General features: G+C 45.3%; 1 protein-coding gene across 5 annotated transcripts in view; it reads right to left on the bottom strand.

Moving 5' to 3' along the window:
- The window catches only part of Polr1A (RNA polymerase I subunit RpI1), a 610,310-nt gene that overhangs the window by 419,326 nt on the left and 168,901 nt on the right, over positions 1–22,083 (bottom strand). For all 5 annotated transcript variants that reach the window (XM_075882913.1, XM_075882912.1, XM_037432148.2 and 2 more), the window contains one exon: positions 7,779–7,887. In XM_075882913.1, the coding sequence (XP_075739028.1) occupies positions 7,779–7,887 (109 nt within the window). The remainder of the gene's footprint in view (positions 1–7,778; positions 7,888–22,083) is intronic.

Raw genomic sequence — 22,083 nt, forward strand, 5'->3', positions numbered from 1 at the left:
CCTGAAAAAGGTTGTTTTGGTTATAGTGCGGATATTCGGAACTCCTGCGACTTGCGTTATAAACGGTATATACTGTACATACTGTGAATGAAATACAAAAGTTATTTTTTCTACTAGTTCATTTAGCAAGAAGGCAAGAGTGAAGGTGCTCCTGTAATTTGGAAGCACAGTAAACAAATATTGGATTAAGACACATCGAAGGTAGGCCAGGCCTATTAAAACCCACTCTGTAGGTGGCTCTCAGACACACATGTGCAATGACAGATAATGCATCCAGGGTCTAAGATGTTAAAGTGTGAATGCACAAAATGAGAAATAGGTTAATGAGTCCCTTAATGTAAAATAATTGGCAGATCCCACATACAGAGGAAATCGATGATATGCGAAGCCAGAATGAGGAAGGTTGATATGTTGCTTAAATTCAGAAAAACCTTACGAAGTGGATGTGAACTATACCGAACATGACTTTCATGTTACGATTATTATGTTTGGACATGTCATTTACCTTCATCGTGTAATCACGTCCCGTTATACCAGATTTGGTATATGTGGAGCTAGCGAAACGACCGCGAGCGCGATATGAGCGTAGCATGTAGTGATGTTTTACATGAATGCATATCATGATTATCATGTTGGGATGCACCATTTACCGTCCTCCTCCATTCACGTCCCATAATTACCAAATTTGTTATATGTGAAGCTAGTGAAATGGCCGCGATTGCATCATGAGCGTGGCATGATGCCATGTTTTCACATGACACGCTGGTCATGCTTAACATGTTTGCACCTTCGTCATCCATAGATGTCATGTAACACCAAATTTGGTGTATGTGAAGCTAGCAAAACGACCATGAGAGCACTATAAGCGTAGCATTGTATCGTGTTTTACATGATGTGCATATCATGATTTCCTCGTTAGGGTCTATTGCTTATGTTTGTCATGCAGTCATGTCATACCATACTAGTTCTGCAATATGCCATGTGAACGAAACCACTGCAAGAGCAGCAAGACCAAGAAATGTAAATCATGACATTCATGACATACATGTAATGATTTTCATTTTATGACTAGTCACTTATGCTTGTCATAGAGTCATGTTATGCTGTACCAATTTTGGTATCGATACCATTATAGAAACGGCCAGGAGAGCTAAGAGTCATAGGTGACTAGATAGATACACTCAAAGTCATCGAAGTTCGCTAAGAAATGCTTCGCATTTAATAAACTAAAATATTGAAGCGGCAAAGCAATATGGTAATGAGTGGAGCAACACTTATGATCTTGCTCTTGGTTTTTCAAGCTGTAAAGAAAGGGCAGGTTTGGAAACAGCTAGACATGATTGTGGTTCACCTAGCCCAGTGCTATTCAGGTTCACTGGGAACTCTTTAAGGAGAGGACAACAATAAATCGATTTGTGAAAAGATGCGTCAGCCTTTCAGTGAATGACAATGCACCTTCTGCTGCTATCTGCAGGTGTGTAAAGCACAATGAAACTAAAGCACATCCTTCCCTTGTAGGTCAATGCATGTGACAATACAGCTTTCAGAAGTGAATTGTTGTTAGACAATTATTTCATATATTAGAAAGACAAACAGTGATAAGTAGAAGTGAACTGAGCATGCAGCCCTAAGATTCCTCAGATACTCATTAGAAGGCCGATGTGTGTGAAGCGTACTTGGTGGGCATTCTTCTGTAGTATACTGGCAGCCACATTAAGTTGTAAAACTGAAAACACTGGAGTGTGTCTTTTTTCTCAGAGCTGTTGTGGCAAGCTGCTGCTGAAAAAACAGTCATTTGCCACTTGTATGCCTGGTATCTAAAATGTGTAGGTGGGGAGGGGGGTGGAGAGAGATGGAATCGTGAGCAACAGTGGATGCAGACAAGTCGAATTTTCTCACAAGATGCTTTAGTTGTTCTAAGATAGGAGCCTGCACATACAATGCTGAAAAAAATACCTTAATTAAAGAAAATGAGACATCGAGCGTTTAGTTACATCATGCTCATAACAAAAATTTTCCACCATACAGTGTTCAATTGACTAAGAAGAAAAGATTGACTACAATGGTCTATCGCCTACGCCTGGTCGCTCTCGTGATCAGTCCCTTAGCTTTGGGTAAACCAAATTAGTATGAGAGGGTAAGATGGTTTGATGAATATGATTGCCCGTCAGGTCATAAATAATGCTGCAATGCCGCCGCGTACCTCGTCAAGCCCTTTGTTCCAGATGTGCGGCACACATCTGGCGGATATGCAGTTATGTGCCACTGGTGATTGACAGTTCATCTACCCAAGAATGGCAAGAAATAATATTGGTTATTTTAACACAACGTACAGAAAAATGTCAATGTTGACCCTATGAATGCAATGAATAAATACCAGGGCCCCAGAAGGAATGAAAACAAAACATTCTGCGTGGCAATCAAGCATTATACCACAAAGCCACACCAGGTCTCAACACTGCTGTGGAACTAGACACCACTCAGGCACAATACCAATTGCAGTTGCAATGGTAACTATAGAATTTTCTTAAAATTACAGATCAAATTCCTATGATGCAGCCGTCATGACCAGTTCAGGTCAATTGTAGTTAAGCACCATACACTTTGGTAGATTTATGTAGCAGTGTTCGGTGCTACCATCCTTGAGAGTACCATCATTGAGAGCACAAGCTCTACATATCAACATACTGTGTCTAATGTTGCTAACACACGTATTGCAACTGGCATCATTACGCAAATGTAAACAACTTGTTACATAAAACATATGTGACTGCTGAACATACATCTGTGCATACAACATTCGTCCATATGTTTAACGTCATTTAGTACGTTTTGCTAAATGCACCACAGTCACCTTCCTTCAATGATATACGTAAGTCTCAAACAATAAATTATGTCATTGTACAATATATTTATACATTAAAAGAAGTCACCACTTTTTCAGTGCTTTTTTTGCTGTCACCCTACATGGATGATGTTATTTTCCCCCTAAATATTGGCTTACTTTCCAATTACAGAAAAAAAAACAGGTGCCTATCTGTTTTTTAATCTCTGAAAGGGCTTGATACTAGTATGTTTATTGTTTACAGGGTTGCTATTTCACGCCAGAAAATAGGGCACGCGTAGGCAGAAAAATTCGAGGGGTGCAAACCGCACATACTACATACTTAGGCGTCGAACACTCATTTATGTACAACTATCAATCGTGCGACTGTATGAGGCTTGATTAGTGCCATATAGGCTCTTTCAATTTGATTCCTGTTTCTCAACCATGAACGACTTGCTTCTGCATTTTGCAATCAGGATCAGGATCTAAATCGAAACTACATCGTGTAATACTTGCATGGCTTAACGAAGAGAGAAAATTGGCCTCGTTGACCAATAAAATGGCTGTAATGCCACTCATTGATTAATTGATACATTCGATGAGAACGCGGCATAACAGTGAAAAGTAAGTTGCCGAAGCATATGATCAAGCACAGTGAAAAACATACTTTCACGCTCAGTAAAATTTGTAAAACAAACGCTGCCACCTTAGACGAAAAAAAAAATCAAACATTAGCAATCACAAAAATAATGTTGAAGTACGTAGTGACAGTGCAAGTATGGTGTCTAGTGCAAGGGACCATAGTGCAAGTTCAAGCACTGCAAACACAATCTGCGTTCGTCAAGCACATGGGCAACGATAAGCACAATCACAGCGCCTGCGCCCACCACAAAGACACCGCAATCAGCACAAGTCCAGCACAACACAAATGTGTACAGCTCGCGAACGCGTGCACCTCATCCCACACGCGCACGCATGTGCACAAGCCCAGAGAAATTGAGGTTGCCTGACCCACCGTTAACCAAAAGCTACAGCACGTCACACACAAAAAATATGCCCAGAGAACCTCAGGTTGCCTGACCCACCGTTCTCCAAAGGCCGTAGCTATGTATATACGGATCCAAGCCAAGTTGGTTGAAAATAGCATTTTTGCTATTTTCACCGCGTCGTAGCAGCCACTGCCCTGTACTACAACATTAAACTAGGGCTAAAGAAACAGACAGAATTGGATGGTTTATTGGCTTGAGAAGGCATGGTTGCCAGGCAAGCAAAAAAATCCATTAAATTATGGCTAATAAAACTTTGACAAAATTCAAGGACTTTTAAGGACCTCAAACAAGTTTAAGGGTTTTCAAGGCGTTGAACATGCCATATCGTAGTTTAAGGGTTTTTAAGGGTTTCAAAGACTACTATGAACCCTTGTATTAAATGTTATAAAGAAAAATGGGCGTATCTGTCTTGACCCAACTAACCTGCCAATACATATTTTTTTTCAAACTGAAACAAGGACTGTGCAAATGCCTTTTTTTTTTCTTCAATGGAAGTGAAAACAACTTTGAATAGTAGCAGTATTTGATTTTCAACAGAATGCAAGTGATAACCAGTACAACATAATAGGTTTCAATATTTACTATACTTAGAGCATATAAGCCAGTATAACAAGCTTTCAAACGTTTCTTGAGGAATTGCTTGAGGAATTTCAAGGGGATAAATTATGAGTTCAATATATCCGAAAATTCACTACATGTGGGTTCTATATAATCGTGTTCGACTGTACATTTATTCGTTCGTTTCGAATACTTCAATATTTTTGATTATTTAAATTCGAATTGAAGAGAATTCAAATACTATGATATTCGTTCGAATATTTAAGGCATTTGGATATTCGCACAAGCCTACACGGCAGAAAGCATCAGCTATCTTTCGTTGACAACGGCAACCTTATACAACTTGTGTCACTGCCGATCTATACCTCCCTTTTAGTGGACCATCTCCTTTTAGGGTGAGCCTTTCACAATGATGCAAGCTATCTTGCTTAGTTCTTCGGAGCACGACCTGGCACGGTCAGAGTACACCCACAAACATCTATGTACTCTGGTATAAATGGCAAAGTGCACTCAACGCGAATTCGGTCACAACAGCCAATTCACTAGGGTTGTCTAGGGATTCACGCGGCTTTGGCATTGCGAAATTTGGCCAAAAAATTGATTTTCTGAAAATCTCATTTTCACATTCTGTGACCCCTTTTCTATCTAATTTCGAAGTTTCGTCCCTGAAAACAGCATAGAAATGACGTAAAAAAATTTTATCGAAGCTAAGGTGGCGATGAATTTCACGGAAATTGCGAAAAAACGGCGTTTTTCGAACCGCGATATCTCCGCAACCACGCAACCTAGCGCCGCCATCTTTGTCGCTATGGATAGCGCGATTCTTCCGTTTCAAATTTGCCGCCTCGGCCGGCTAAACCAGGCAAGAGCAAGCCCACAGCAAGCCAAAGTGTAAAGGTATCACAACAGTTTCCGATTGGCGACGCGCGTCACGTGACTGTACGGCGGCTCCGCATTGGTCGCCCGTGCGGTCGCTTGTAGCAATTGGCGCAAAGTTCGTCTGCTCTACGCGCTGACAGCGCTGACGGGCCGCTTACTGCATTTGTTTTCAACTCGTCGCGGCGTGGTTTCGTGCGGTCGCTTGTAGCAATTGGCGCAAAGCTCGTCTGCTCTACGCGCTAACAGCGCTGACGGGCCGCTTACTGCATTTGTTTTCAACTCGTCGCGGCGTGGTTTCGAGATCGCATCGCGCTGCGATAAGACCGGCGCTCGTGAAAGGAGAAAAACGTTGTTATCCAGTTTGGCGCATTGCAGTTTTGAGATCGGTTCCCGCATGCGATCATGGTCCGGCGATCGTTCAAGAAGAAACGCAAGACTGCGCAGCGATTTGGTGTTCGTAAGCCGAAGCCGCCGATCGTGAAAAAGAAATTCAGTCCGGCAACTTCTGCGAGCAGCGACGACGGCGTGCGACACGACGAGGACTCGCAGCCGAGCACAAGCACGCACGGAGCATCGTCCGCGAGCATCGACGAAACTGTTCATATGCCTGTGGAGCAGTGCTTTGTGCTGTCTGAGGAAACATCCGTTCGTCATTCCGCGCAGGCTGCAGACATCGTGGATGCCCAGCCTAGCACTTCGCACGAGGATGTATTCATCGCGGATGCCCAGCCTAGCACTTCGCGCGAGGATGTAGACATCGCGGATGCTCAGCCAAGTACTTCGCGCGAGGATGCGAGGCCGTCTACCAGCCCCACCAGTAGCACGATTCGGGCCCGATTAGAGCCTCGTTTAGTGTCAGCGGAGGCATCTCGCGAACGCGCCGCGGTTGTTCAGGAGTCCCTAAGAGCAGTGTCTGCGACGGAGCGCAAGATGTCACTGATGGACCAAGGGGACGAGAGCGACATCTAAACGGAAGACAAAGATGAGTTTTTCCTCGTCAACGCGCAGCCCTGAATGGTCTGTTTGGCAGTGCCCTGTGCCCGCAGTGCAAAGAGCCGGGACTCAAGATGAAGCACGGAACTAAGCACGGGTTAGCGGTAAAGATAGTGCTCACCTGCACTGCTTGCGGCGCGGACGCGAAAAATGCGTGGTCGTCGCCGCGAATGGAAAACAGTAAGTCATTTGAAGTAAATATTCGGGCCATGCAAGCTATAAAAACTATTGGAAAGGGATCAGCTGCACTCAGTTATTTTTGGTCTGTGATGAATGTATCACATAGGGGAATTCACCACAAGACTTTTCAAAGGCATCTCAAGGGGGAATTTCGGCCGCGGCACGTGTGTTTTGCAACGCTGTTGCAGCCGTTCGCAATGTGTACAGCCAAATGGAGGGAACACCCACCAAGAATGTCATGGTGGTGTACGACGGGACGTGGATGACACCGCACTGCAAAGGACACTAAGGACTACAACCCTGGTGCCTATTAGGCATGTAAACCGTGACTCATGACTTTGAACCTCGTTTTCTCAATACTGTTTTTTTTTTTTTTGGCATGTTGCTCAGCTCATGGAGCAGATATCTTCGCAACTACTTGACTGATTTTGATTCTGTTTTTTTTGTAATGCTCCTTGAATTGTGCTTCAGGGGGCTGCGTTCTTATTTTTAAAATTTAGCTTTTTAAAAATTTTTGGTAGGGTTTCTTGTTTGTAGTGCAAATGTGCTCATTGAAGTATCAGTGGAGAAAACATGGAACTACAAATTTTAGTGTTGCAAAAAAAATCATTTTGAAAACGCAGCCCCCTACAGCATACATTCACCTCTGCACACAGTGTTTACCAACTTTCTATGTCATTTTTTAAACTCTCCAGCCGCTCCACGAGGTCCAGTAATGAAATTATTTGTTTCTCAGAAAGTTTTCATGATATCATCTTGAAATTTTTATGGAAGCATTATGAGGTCATTCTTAGTCTCTGTGCCAATTTTCATCAAGATCTAACCAGAAACAAGACAGTTCGTTCCGAAAGGCACGTCCCCCCTTAAAACATAGTTCATGCTCAATGAGAACATTCATATACATTCATCTGGACAGCATTGCGTAGTGCGCAAAAGATGCTCTAGAGCTCATTTACCCATCAAGCAGCCGTAGCAGATGAATGGCAATGGTGATGTGACGCTTCAGCGGCTGCCACGAGGGTCACAGACGCATAAAAGAAAATGGAGCAGCGAGACATGTCTAATAGCAAAGACAGTACAGGCATGTGTAAAGTGCACCAGCCAAGGAAGCTCAGACACCATGCTGCTGACATGTGGCACAGCTATGCGGTTTTCTGTCGCTATGCCATGCACTGGAGACAGTACCTTCTATAGCTGGAAATTAATGCGAGAATATTTTTTTCATTTGCCCTCATGAGCATCAAATAGCGCTCAGGGTGCGTACTCACTGCACAGGGCAGAGTGATGCTTACCTGCTTGCCTGTCCACAGCGTCTCTGGTTTTTGGATGGCCGGCGGTAGGAGCTTGATGCCAGTCTTGACAAAAGTCAGGGCTCCGAACACGAGCTGGTTGTAGTCCTCTCTGCCACAAACACATATGCACATCTTTAGGCATTGTGACATTGAGCACATCTACACAAGATGCACATACAAGCTTAAGGGGCCGAAAAATGTCTGAAAAATCAGTTTTCGAAGGTATTGTTTTTAATAATATATAGAGTCTGAGGAAGCTGCTCCTATTGCCATGTACTCAGTATTTGTCGAGGTACTCAATCTCAAAGTCAGTTTCATGACCCCGACCAACGTAAGGAGAGACTCAGATCTTGGAGGCCGTAAAATTTCTGAAAAATACATTTTTGAAGTATTCTTTCAAAACAACATATTGGGTCTGAAGAAGCTGTTCGTAAAATACTATCGCCATGTACTCCATTATTCGGTCTCAAAGTCAGTTTCATGATCATTTCCGCTCGCAAGACCACCTCGAAAACAGTCATATTCGACGCTGCAGCACCCAAGAACCACCCCAAGTAGTAAAGCCATTTTGGTCTCATTTGAAAGAAGAATTCTTCTTTTATCTGTCCTTAGCGAAAAAACGCGTTTCATCTAGCAACAATACAGCTATCCCTGTCATCAAGCACTCGAAAATCATTGGTGCGTTTCTATCACTTGGCGCAGTCGTCGGTTTCCTATTGAATGTAAAGGGATTCGCCTGCTAGACACCGGTGCGCAATCCGCCATTTTGCGAAGAGACCTGGGCGACGACTGTGCGATAGCTGCAATGGCAGGTGGTCATCGAAAGTTCTGTACTGCTCATGCGTCCAGAAAGACGCGAAAACAGCATCTTATTCGAAGCTTTTCTAAACGAATTATTTGAAGCTTTTCACATTCAGAGATGTGGGGGAAAATGTGTCAGTCTCCATTTTATTGTAATATCATAGATAGAGTATTTATATTTGGTTAAAATAGAACACTAATCTTTTTTATTCTCTTCATCCGCTTGTTCCCTTGCATCCATGCAATTTCTTTATTTTTCTTTATCTAATTTTTTTTCCCGTTTAGGCGCATGCAACTTGATTTTTTTTTTTTGGAACGGCGATAGTTTTTTCTAAGGCGAGAGAAGTTGTACCATGTGACATTTTTTGTAAGCTATATATGTATTGCCTGTTCAATAAACTTCCACTTGAGAGTGTGCGCCTGGGTTGTCCTTGTCTTCTCCGGTCTCTGTTACGTAAGGCACCCAACTTCTTGCATTCACAATGAACCTAGTTTTCAAGAAGGGTGAGGGAAACAGTTGCGCTAATCTGCAAGCTTGGGTGGCTTCTTTGAACATTATCGTCAATGGACGACAACATTGCGTGTTCTAACGATGTTCAAAACACGTGAGAGCACTTGTTCTTTATTTGTGGGTGACTGTGCAGCTTACCTTCTATGTGCAATGAATAGGTCGGTCTCACAATCAAGACATGCAAGGAGTGCTTGAAAGTGCTCAAGCAGCAGTTGCATCAGAGGAACAGTGAAAAATGTTGCAAAATACAGTGAACAGACATTTATCTTTTTCGCATAGTATCAAACAAAATTTTGTACAGCCAAATCTTCATTTTTATGAAGATGCCATTTACTGCACACAGTGCTGAGAACTGTTGCTGCTTGGCCATGCTGGCTACACTGCAATACGCAGTGATTAGCTAACGAAAAAAAATTACATTTGTACGTATTATCCCCAGTTCCCCAACAATTAAGATAGACTAACAACAGCACGTTAAGCTTTCAACAATGGAGAAACACATGGCAGTGCAAAGGTTAGGCTGAATAGTGAAATCAAAAATCGCATCACCCTGAAGGAGTGAGGCATCGGTGGCATTACAGAAAAGCTCTTGCTGCATTTGTTGCCAGACCAAGAATACAGTTGACGTCCGATTTCCCGGACGCCCGAAATTCTGGACATGCCTGATTTCCCGGACTGATCTGTGGGACCGTCAAGTTCCCCACAGAGTCAATGTAATAAGAAGTCCGAAATTTCAAACCCCTATATTTCGCCATCTGATTTTCCAGACTTTTTATCGCTAACCGCAGACACGAAGTCACCATCAATGCCACCATTTTGGTTGGCAATTACCTCGAAACTGCAATTGATGCAATATAGCGCATGCCAATTCGTTGCCAGCCGTAGCTTAGTCAAACCTGAGGTCACTCCTCACTGTGTTCGTTCACATGTCATTATTTCAGCTCTGCGGTACATTGTATGCTGCTGCGCTACCTTCAGCGTTCTAGTTTCCCGATCTTCAGTAGCCACCGAACTCCTAGAGATTTGTCACTGCGCTTTTCGTCAAGCGATTTCGCAGAAACAGCCTCCACCGAATCGTACAGCGTGTGTGATGAACTTCCGTCCGCTGACGTTGCCATCAACAATCTGCGCGCTACCGGCGTTTTGATTCCAGTTGAGATAACCTTTGTGTGCTTTGCCGATGCTGACAAAGACCTTGAGGTGTGTGCAGAATTGACTGATGATGAAATCATTTGTTAAGTTACAGGATGATTCTGACAACTCCAAGATCGAAGTGGCAGCGCCTACACAGCCAACGAGCTTGGAGTGGACGCGAGCACTGATGACACTGGCATCGGTCTACAGCGATAGCATGACCTTAGCTGAAACTGAGACAGACATCATCGCAGGCAAGTGGAAGGCCGTGCAAAAGAAAAGAGACTTTTTGGGTCAAAGTCGACTAATGAGGTAGTGTAGGTCACGTCCAATTTCTTTTTTTTTTAGGTAAACAGCTCTATTTGAGCCACCTAGACGCTGCATTCTTCGGATTGCAGTGAGAATGTTGTACTACTAACTTGCTCCTCTCAGTCCGCGAAAAATACTTGTAAAAAAGGGATACCTGTCAAGTTCAAGGATTCTGAATCAGTGAGAATGCCACAACGGGGTGGGGGTCACGAAGATTTATTTGCACCAAAAAAAAAAACCATCACGAAAAATGGGGGGGGGGGGGGAGGAGTCTCAAAAATTCTTCAACCGTAAACATCGGTGATGCGGTCTTATAATAGGGAGTTTTTGAATAGCGCACACTAAGTTGTGGGAAAACACTCTAGACCGCTATCGCGTCGCCGCAACAGTGCTCGTGCGTGGAGGCGGCGGCAAACGGCAGCTCCGTTTTTCATCCGCCTGCTCTGGCTGCACGCGTGCATTCTAAACTTAGTTCTTTTTTGCTATGATTGCATCTGCCGCAGTTTTGTCCGCAGCGTTTGCGGAAAGCGGCATCGCTTTGACTGGTTGAGCACTGAATGTGAGCACACTTTCAGAGTTCTTTCATTTACATCACCACCATATATCATCGTGTCAATAGCAACTGCGGTTTCGTCTACAGCGGTTGTGGCAAACGAAAGCCACACATGTGAAAGACAGTGCGTGCGCTGGCTGCGCGCATATTACTTCTGAAGCTTCGAGCATGCTGCTCTCTGTCTTGGTTCGACGGTTTCAGTAGTAGAGTTCATATCACCCACCACAATGAGAAAAAGTGTTCGGAGCATACGAATTTCGGCCCAACGGACAACGTAAAATTTGGCTGGAGAATTTGGGAAATTCGTATCTGCCAGTTTCGTATCACTGCGATAAGTTCGAAAAAAAGTCTTGATCGATTTGGCCTGCATTTATGTCAATGCGGCCAGATCACGCATAGAAATTTCGATTTCCGGGAGATTTTCATGACAACTGTACAAACTGAAGAAATAGTCAAAATCCGGGAGTCTCCCTGAAAATCCGGGAGACTTGGCAGGTATGAAATGTGTGTTTTCACGTGCAGTCATTTTTCCGGACCACCAGACTTTTTAGAGATTTTGGTGGTCCCTTAAGGGTCCGGGAAATCGAACGTTGACTGTATTTCTGACCCATAAACGACCTTGATGTCATGCAAACAGGCGGACTAGTGAACTTTTGCACAGTTGAAGCAAGCTGTACTCAAATGTGCAGCAAAGCACAGGAATATGGGATTGTAGCGAAATGGTACAGTTGGCATGGTTTGACCACCGAGTGCTCGATCAAGCACATGTGGCAGAACAGCGATCATATGACTTTCTCGTGACCACGCAAAACCATTGTAAATCTGTGCGTCGCATAATGGAAAAACTAAACATATAGGCAGTGACACTCAGCCTTGGCCCATAAACGGGTTCAGACCGCCTGATTAAGCCCAGGGCACGACCCTGTAACTTCCCCAAGGAGATGAAATTATTTTTACCAATGGCAGCACTACTTAGTTGAAGGTTGTACGAGTGGATTTTCATCCTTGACTTTAAAATAAACCCCTGACAGCAGAAGTTTTGTTTGGAAGTTTTTTTACAGTAAACTGTAGCTTTTCATCTGGTTATGCCGGCCTTATACCGTAAATGCTCTAACGCATTGTAAAATTATTGCTAGCTGTGTTAATTCAGAACGATTTTACGTCAGTTCCAAACGCCCGCATAGATACCATAAGAAACTAGTGCCCTAAAATGGAGCAGCGCCTGAGAATACGCCTGAGGCGGGTGCCAGTCAGGGTCTTGTGCACGCCTCGCAAATGTTTTTGACCTCTGCAACGTCACAAAGGGATCCTCGGTATACGTGAAACCGCAGCGAATGTCGATTGTACTGTAGATACTGGGGAAGAGCACCCACCCTTACTTTAAAACCAAATTAAAATATCTTGTAGGCAACGCTTGCCACTAATAATCGGTGAGAGATGGCCCCGCATGCAGGACTATCTGGCAGCACAAGCATCTCGAGTTTCTAAATTTGGTGTCAGGGGTGCTTTGAAAAATCGAACCCAACTCGCATCTTTCTCCCAATAAATTGAGTCTGGATAATGACTGCGCGTTCAAATAATACCAAAATCACATTGACAACAACCTCCCATCCAAAGACGTAGTGCTCGTTCACACAACCGTCAAACAACCAGTCCCGTCACCATCATGGCACTGGTTTCTATCAGGGGAGAGGAGGTCCCAGCCATTTTCTCTTCAAAAATGGGTTGATGTTAACGTAGACAAATGCTCTACGCTTTTGTCGCAAGTGCAGAAACAGAACCCCGCCCCTCATCATATCAGTGCCGCTTTCCCCTCGGCACACCTGACGAACAGGAGAAAACAAGGAGAGCACGGGGAGAGCACAACAGAACGCAAGAGTAGCACAACTGGGTCAGTGGCACATGACAGTAGTGTTGCCAGTTGTGGTGATCAATATTGTTCAATTTCTTGCTTTAAAATAACATTCTTATTGTCATGTGATTATGAAGTTCACAAGGGCAGCTGTAAGTTGAAGATAAAACTGTTTATATGGCCAAACATGTGGCCGGTAAACGAAAAGTCAGATTACAGCAACACAGTGGCACTGATTGGGGCAACCAGAGCATCGGCTGTGTGTGCATACTTGTGCATCCCATAGGAGCAATCCTTAAAGGGACACTAAAAACAACTATTAGGTCGACGTTGATTCTTGAAATAGCGATCCAGAAACCTCATAGTGATACTTTTGTGCCCAGAAAGTGCTTATTTTGAAATAAAATCTCATTTTAGTAGGCCGCATCAGGATAGCGCACTTCAAATTACCCGTCTCGTCAAGCAGAACGTCTCGCGTCATTGTTGCCGTGTGCAACGTTGCCCAGCTTTACTGCACAGCCGCGTACACTAGTAGCAGTAGAGAGAAACTAGCAGGAGAAACAGCAGCAACAACTGCCATTCAGCAATTTTGAGCCATAGCCTTCAAAATTAGAGGCATGTTTCGTTCAAATGGACCCCACTAGATGGCCTGACCTGTCTAGTTTAACCAAGCGAAAATTGAATTTTTGAACCACTCACGCCATTCCCCATAGTAACGTCCAGCAGTTCTTTTTTCTGTGAATCAAACAGAATTGAACAAGCAGCATTTTATTCAGTCTTTTGATGCACGGAAGGTGCATTCTTTAATGCAGCTACAGTCATACACAGTTATATTGAACCCACATATATCAAATTTTCGGATATATCGAACTCGCAAGTTATCCCCTTGAAATTCGTTTGTAAAAGTAAAGAAATTCGCACGTTTATACCGAATGGTATTTTTACATGCCTTCGGGTATATCTAACACCGCGCGAGCTAAAAGGTGCACTTCGGCATTTGTGGCCCCCCGCGATCTTCCCAACAGCGCGGCTCCACGCACGAGTTGGAAGGCGCGTTTTTGGCACTCGCACCAGCGCCCAGCGACCTCCGCTCACACGCCAACACGCGTCCGCCAAAACCTGAAACGCTTGAAAAAAAGGCAAGGGCCACAGGGCTCGAACTGCGCAATCTTGAAATTGCGGAACGGCTTTTTTTCCCCCGTTTCTCTTTATCTCTGACGCTTTCTCCGCGTACGTGTCGACTTGGAGAGCAGGAACAAAGGAACCGACATCCTCCTCCTTTCGTCTTTTTATTTATTTTATTTTATTTATTCAATACTGCCAGCCACGCTTTGTCAGCCAAGGCAGGAGTTGTACAGTGCAGAGTTTGAACACAAAGTTTACACGCGACCAGTAACACGGTCCGCGGTACACAGGGAAGCAATGATGCAGTAAGCTTACAGATTTTCACGACACACAAGCACACGCAATTAGTAACACAGCTCACAATTCGTAAAGCAGCAGTAATTCTCGTTACAAATAGCTACGTGAATATACAATAAAACTGGCAATGCAAGTCTAATGCAAAACACACAAAGAGCACTACGCACATTGACCATTGACAAAAAAAACAGTGTGCGTTAGTGGCATGGAAGCAAGATAACACGTGAAATATGTTAGTTCAATAGAACAAGGAAACAAGACCAGCACTTCCAATCATACACATTTTTGAATAGCCATTGAAAAAGCATTTTGATTATTAAATTAGTAATGCTGCGTGGCAAAGTGTTCCATTCTGCTATCGTTCACGGGAAAAAGGATAGACGGTGAGCGTTTGTTCTCGTGAAAGGCATTAGGATTGTTTTGTTGTGCTTGTTCCGGGTGGGGCGTAACATGTTGAATTCGAGATAAGTATTGAAGTCAAGCTTTGAATAACCGTTGACTATGCTGTGTAATATTGTTACACGACATCGGCAACAAGGCAGCATCATAGACGACGAAGACGATGAAAGCAACCGTGCTCGTGTTGCTGTTGCTGCTGCTCTTCCATCTTGGCTGCAGCTGCCTCTGACTCTCCCTGTATATTTTGTAAATATATTATTTCATTCATTCTCTCACCCCCGTAACATTTGGTGGTGGTGCTGGGTACAACACGATATAACGGAGCTCCGCAGTGGCCGACGCTTGGATTTTTCCACCATGGCAAACCAGGGACCGGCTCCCGCCGAGGCGACTACAACAACAACTGTTGTCCTTCCGCAGCTAAAAGATCCTGGCACGTTCTGTGGCACGGATGACGTCGACATCGAAGAATGGTTGCCGTTGTACGAACGTACAAGTAAGAATTACCGCTGGGATGAAACTCTTATGTTAGCCAATATCCTGTTCTACTTGAAAGGAACAGCAAAAGTGTGGTTTGAGAACCACGAAGATGAAATTGGAAGCTGGGATTCATGCAAAGAAAAGATGCGCGTCCTTTTCGGCAAGTCTGTGGGTAGAAAGGCAGCGGCCAAGAAGGAGTTGGCATCTCGTGCGCAAACATCATCAGAGTCCTACGTGACTTACATACAGGACGTGCTTGCCCTTTGCCGAAAAGCGGACATCGCTATGGAAGAAACCGAAAAAGTAGCTCACATATTGAAAGGCATTGCAGATGATGCATTCAACCTTCTCATATGCAAGGACTGCAACACGGTCTATGCCATCATCAAGGAGTGCCAGCGTTTTGAGGCCGCAAAAAGTCGACGTATCGCCCATAATTTCACTCGACTACCAAACACAGCAGCAACCTGGTCGTGCGAAGACAGGCCTGCGCTACAGACGCCGTTAACTGCAGAGCATGTGACCAAGATCATCAGACGTGAACTTGAAGCTCTGTCTCCTGCGTCCACGTGCTCCCATGCCTGTGACTCTAGCCCTCAGATGGTGCCACTGGTACATGCCATTGTGCGACAAGAGCTTTCCAATGCTGGACTGGCCTCCGAGTGCACTACAGCTCCCTCTCAGCCGATCAACCGTCGTTGGCCCCATGTTTCGCATGCCCAAAGCCAAAACCTTCCGGCGCACCCTCGCAATCCAGCCGAGTGGAGGACTGCTAACGATCGCCCGATTTGTTTCAACTGCCACTGTATCGGACACGTGGCCCACCATTGTAACACTCGGTGGTATTGGCATCAGGCATCCTATGGGTACCCCCATCGGCCAGAGAGAGATCATGGACACTTTCAAACTTACCGGGAGTCACCTCAGGCCACCAATGAAGAAGTTCCTTCTATGCCGCCATATCGTCGTCGCTCTCCATCTCCGCATGCTCACCAGTCCCGTTCACCGCTCTCCCGTCACCCATCGTCTCGCTCGCCCCAATTTCGCCGACTCACCACCTGCCGCGGGAAATCTAGATGATGCAGCTCCTGGAGGTGATACTGCATCGACCACTTGCCCGCCAACTCCTCTGACCATGCTGCCGACTCGACGCAACCTTATTGATGTTGAAGTAGATGACACACCCGTTGTTGCACTGGTGGACACAGGGGCTCACATATCAGTGATGAATTCAGAACTTCGTTGCCGCCTTAGGAAAGTTTTAATGCCACCCACAGTGCCACTCATCCAGGTCGCCGATGGCGGCACGTTTCTCGTGCTTGGAATGTGCTCCGTGCGTATAAGTGTGGCTGATCGCTCCACGGCAGTGCTATTTGCTGTGCTCGAGAAATGTTCCCATGAACTTACCATGGCATGGACTTTTTATCCTCCCACTCTGCCCTTATTGATTGTGGAACCGGCATGCTTCAACTTGATTTACCGTGTTACCATGACGACCCAACACCAGCTCAACCCCGTCTGTGTTCTACAGATCACGTTCGCCTAGCACCTCAAGCCGTTACTTACGTGAACCTGAGATCTGTCCCTCCTGTTCCCGATGGTGACATGTTGACACCTATTGCTGACGTTCTGCTGGCCCAAAATGTTGCCGTGCCTCACACACTTTTCACTGTCACGGGAAACGCAGCATCTCTTCCGATCCTAAACTTCAGCTGGTGCGCTCAAGTTATCCCAGATGGTATGACTTTGGCAAAAGTTTCTTCTATAGATGCTGCCATTTCGGCGTTCGTTGCCGAATCTTCTTCGTCCTCTGCTCCGTTTTCATCCTCGAAGAGCGCAGCGGATGCCACCATCGACATGATCGCTCCGGACCTTCTTCCAGCACGAACAGCTGACACCCGGCACCTGCTGAAATCCTACCGCGACATCTTTGATTTTGATGACCGCCCTTTCCGTCAGACATCCTTTGTAACTCAAAGGATTAACACTGGAGACGCCAGCCCCATCCGACGACGTCCTTATCGCGTGTCTAATGCTGAGCGACAAGTTATCCAGCACGAAGTTGAAGAAATGCTCACAAATGACGTCATCGAACCTTCCTGCAGTCCATGGGCATCGCCAATCGTGCTAGTCAAGAAGAAGGATGGCAGCTGGCGCTTCTGCGTAGACTACCATCACTTAAACAAAGTAACACCTAAGGATGTTTATCCACTGCCGCGGATTGACGATGCTCTCGACTGCCTACATGGGTCTGCTTACTTTTCATCTATCCACTTGCGATCAAGATACTGGCAGATTTCTGTCGATCATCGAGACTGTGAGAAAACGATTTGATTGATATGTGAGGTTTAACGTCCCAAAACCACTCTATGATTATGAGAGACGCCGTAGTGGAGGGCTCCGGAAATTTAGACCACCTAAGGTTCGTGCACCCCCCCCCCCCCCCCCCCCCGTAAGAAAACCACATTCATCACACCGGATGGACTTTTTCAGTTCAAGGTTATGCTATTCGGATTGTGTAATGCGCCAGCTACATTTGAAAGAATGATGGACTCTCGCCTGCGTGGATACAAATGAACCACGTGCCTGTGCTATCTCGATGACGTCATTGTATTTTCACCTACATTCGAAAGCCACCTTAGCCGCCTAACGGCTGTTCTCGAGGTTTTCCGGAAGGCAGGACTTCAGCTCAACTCTTCCGAATGTCGCTTTGGCTGTCGGGAAATCACTGTGCTCGGCCACCTTGTCAGTGCTCGAGGTGTGCAACCTGATCCTGACAAAATTCGAGTTGTCAAAGATTTTCCCATACCACGTTCCGCAAAAGACGTACAGAGTTTTATCGGCCTTTGTTCTTACTTTCGACGTTTCGTGAAGAATTTTGCTGACATTGCCCGACCACTTACGGAGCTACTGAAGAAGGACATGCCTTTTTATTGGGGTACTGACCAAGCAACTGCCTTCAGCACCCTTACAACATTAATTACTTTCCCACCCATCTTGGCCCATTTCGACCCGTCAGCCCATACTGAAGTTCGTACCGATGCCAGCGGACATGGAATTGGTGCTGTTCTCGCCCAGCGGCAACAAGGACAAGATCGCGTCATTGCTTATGCCAGTCGCCTCCTTTCTCCTTCGGAGAGCAAGTTTTTCATTACAGAGCGTGAATGCCTTGCACTAGTCTGGGCAGTCGGAAAATTTCGACCATACTTGTTTGGCCGCACCTTTTCGGTAATTACAGATCACCATACCTCGTGCTGGCTGTCGTCCCTTAAAGATCCAACAGGACGACTTGGCCGTTGGGCCTTGAAACTACAAGAATACAGCATCGACGTGGCATACAAATCTGGCCTAATGCACCAGGATGCCGACTGTCTATCCCGTCACCCTGTGGACCCACCTGACCTTTCAGCTCATGATTCTGACCCTTGTGTCTTCGCCATGTCGGCTTTCACCGACTTACGCAAGGAACAGCTCAGTGATGTCCACTTGCGGTCTATCATGCAGAGTCTACGCTTGCCCCACGTAGACCCGTCGCTACACTTGTTCGTTCTACGCGATGGCATTCTTTACCGACGCAACACCAGCGCCGAAGGACCAGAGCTACTACTCGTAGTTCCTGCAACACTCAGTTCCGCTGTACTTGAACAGCTTCACGACGCCCCAACCGCGGGACATCTCGGGGTCACGCGCACGTACGATCGCGTGCAGCGTAGACTCTTCTGGCCAGGCCTTTACCGTTCTGTGCGCTGATACGTTGCTGCATGAGAGTCCTGCCAGCGCTCCAAACATTCCACCTTGCCACCAGCTGGTCCGCTCCAACCAATAGACATACCCACCGTTCCCTTCTACCGCGTCGGTCTTGATCTCGTTGGACCATTTCCTACTTCTCTCACTGGAAACTAGTGGATAGCCGTAGCCACTGATTACGCCACAAGATACGCTATCACACGAGTGCTACCGACAAACTGTGCCACTGACGTCCAAAGATCACCTAGATTGGGATAGTACTTTGCCTTACGTGACATTTGCGTATGATTCGTCACGCCACGACACCGCTGGCTTCTCCCCCTTCTACTTATTGTTCGGCCGCCATCCAGCGTTACCCTTCGAGACTCTTCTCCCATCAACTACGCAAATGATTACAGAGTACGCCCGGGATGCCACTGCTCGGGCTCAAGTGGCCCGCAAAATCGCACGGGAACGTCTTTTTGGCTCGCAGCTCTCTCAGAAGGCCCACTACGATAGCCATCACAGAGTAGTTTCCTACTCTCCAGGTTCATTGGTCCTCCTCTGGACACCATGCCGCCACGTTGGCCTCTCTTCGAAGCTCCTGTCTCGCTACTCAGGGCCTTACAAGGTTTTAAATCGGCTTACTGATGTCACATACGAGATTGCTCCGTTGGACAGTCAGCCATCGTCGTCCGCACCCGCTACTGACGTCGTCCACGTGACCCGCCTCAAGCCATACATATCCGCATATGATCCTACTCTTCTTTAGGCGCCAAGACGGCGCTGCCAGCAGCGGGAAGTTATATGTTACACGACATCGGCAACGAAACAGCATTATAGACGACGAAGACGATGAAAGCGACCGTGCTCGTGTTGTTGTTGCTGCTGTTTTTCCATCTTGGCTGCAGCTGCCTCTGACTCTCCCTGTATATTTTGTAAATATATTTACTTCATTCATTCTCTCACCCCCGTAACAATATTTTTAGTCGATGTAATTTACGGCGGGACTCTAAGTTTTGGTAGGTCAGAATGCCTGCGCAGCTCTGTCACGGATACTCGCCTGCTGTATGCGTTGTGAATAAATCGCAGCGCTTTCTTTTGTACCCGTTCAAGCATCGCTGAATCCGTCTTTGTGTGTGGGTCCCAAACAATGTCTGCATATTCGAGCAAGGGGCGGACCAGCGTAATGTATGCAATGGTCTTCGTTTTGCTTGTACATTGCTGAATTCGGTGTCCTAGAAGCCCAAGTTTGCGCAGTGCTGATGATGTAATCTTTTGTATGTGTTTGTTCCAGGTGAGGTTTGATGTCATGGTTACACCCAAATATTTGAACTCGTTTACAACATTGTTAATTTGATAAGTATATTGAAACAAACACTTTTTGCACGTTATTGTCATTTGGCGGCACTTGGTTGTGTTGAGGCTCATGTTCCAATTGGCACACCAGTTACTAACAGCTGTTAAGTATTTGTTGAGAATTTTCTGGTCATTTACTGATTCAATAGGGAGATAAACAACGCAGTCACCGGCAAAGAAACGGAAACGCACTGGACAGTCGAACTGTAAATAGTTTAAATAGATAATGAAAAGCAACGTACCCATGACAGAGCCCTGTGGGGCTTCAGAAACAACTGATGACAAGTGAGAGGCAGAGTCTCCTATTTGAACGTACTGCTATTGGCTTGATAAGTAGGAGTCCAACCACTGAGTTATTTTCTCATTTTTGACCAAGTTTCGAATTTTCAACATTAGGTTGCTATGGGGTACTCGATCGAAAGCTTTTTCAAAGACCAAGAATATAGCGTCAATTTGCCCCCCCTTATCTAAAACTGTTGAGATGTCGTTAGTCGTATGTATTAGTTGTGTAACCATAGAAAATCCACGCCGAAAACCATGTTGATTGCTCGTAAAAAACATGTTGCTGTCAAGATACGTTATTAGGTGTTTAAATATAAAGTGCTCCAAAATTTTACTGGCTGTACACAAAAGGGATATGGGGCGGTAGTTTTTTACAGAGAGTTTATCGCCGGATTTATGCACAGGAGAAACTTTTGCAGTTTTCCAATCGTTTGGAACCACACCGCTTAGTAGACTTTCGTTAAATATAATGTAAAGGTATTTCGAGCACCACTCCGCATACCGGCAAAGGAATGCGTTTGGTATTCTGTCGGGACCTGCACAACTTTTTAGGGTCAAGGTTGAGCAAAGCTGAAAATATTCCCGGCTCGGTAATAGTTATATCGGGAATGTCAAAGCCAGGAATATTGAAATTAGCGCAGCACAGGGTTGCACGTACAAATACAGACGAGAAAAAGGCATTAAAAGCCCTTGCTATCGAGCAGGCATCGGACACTTCCCTGTCGTTTATTTTAATTTTGCCAACTGGGTCTTTCTTTTGGGTGATGTGAGTCCAGAACTTCTTAGGGTTGGTGACAAGAAAGCCATGCATCTTAACATTAAAAAAGTGATACTTTAATTCTTTGATTTTTTTCTCATAGATCGGCCCTTAGGGAAGGTAACACATTAGGCGTTTTGGGCGCTCGGGAAAGTCGCTTAACATGTCGTTTTAAGTGAATTATGTCACGTGTAATCCACGGGCTTTGGCGGTTAATCTTTCTTTGTTTTTGTGTTTTTGTGGGACTTATTTGTTAATACAAGTATGCACAGCCATCTTGAAGTGCAACCGCAATCCGTTTACTTCAAAATACCCGTATTTGTATTTACTCTTAAAGGTGTCAAAATCTAGTTCGAGGAAGTCCAAAATACTTTCGTTATCAGCACTGTTAAAATCTCTGAATGGCTTAATGATTGCCCGCAAAGTGGAAGGCAACATATGACTTTTATTAAACTGTACCATTTCATGATCTGGAATCTCGGGCAGAACATTGACATCAAAACCGAGCCGTTGAACGAATTCAAAAAGGAAGACAAGGTCAAGTAGTGACCTTGAGTTTGTCGAAACACGAGTGGGTTTATGCACAATTTGGCCTAATTTACATGAAAAAACAATATCAAGCAGTAGTTCAGAGTGATCGCAGATAGGGACGGCACACATCGAATCCCAGTCAATTCGGGGCAGATTAAAATTACCGCAGAGTACCATATGCGTGTAGCG

Source organism: Rhipicephalus microplus, unplaced genomic scaffold (genome assembly GCF_043290135.1).
Source record: "Rhipicephalus microplus isolate Deutch F79 unplaced genomic scaffold, USDA_Rmic scaffold_14, whole genome shotgun sequence".
NCBI classification, from domain to species: Eukaryota; Metazoa; Arthropoda; class Arachnida; order Ixodida; family Ixodidae; genus Rhipicephalus; species Rhipicephalus microplus.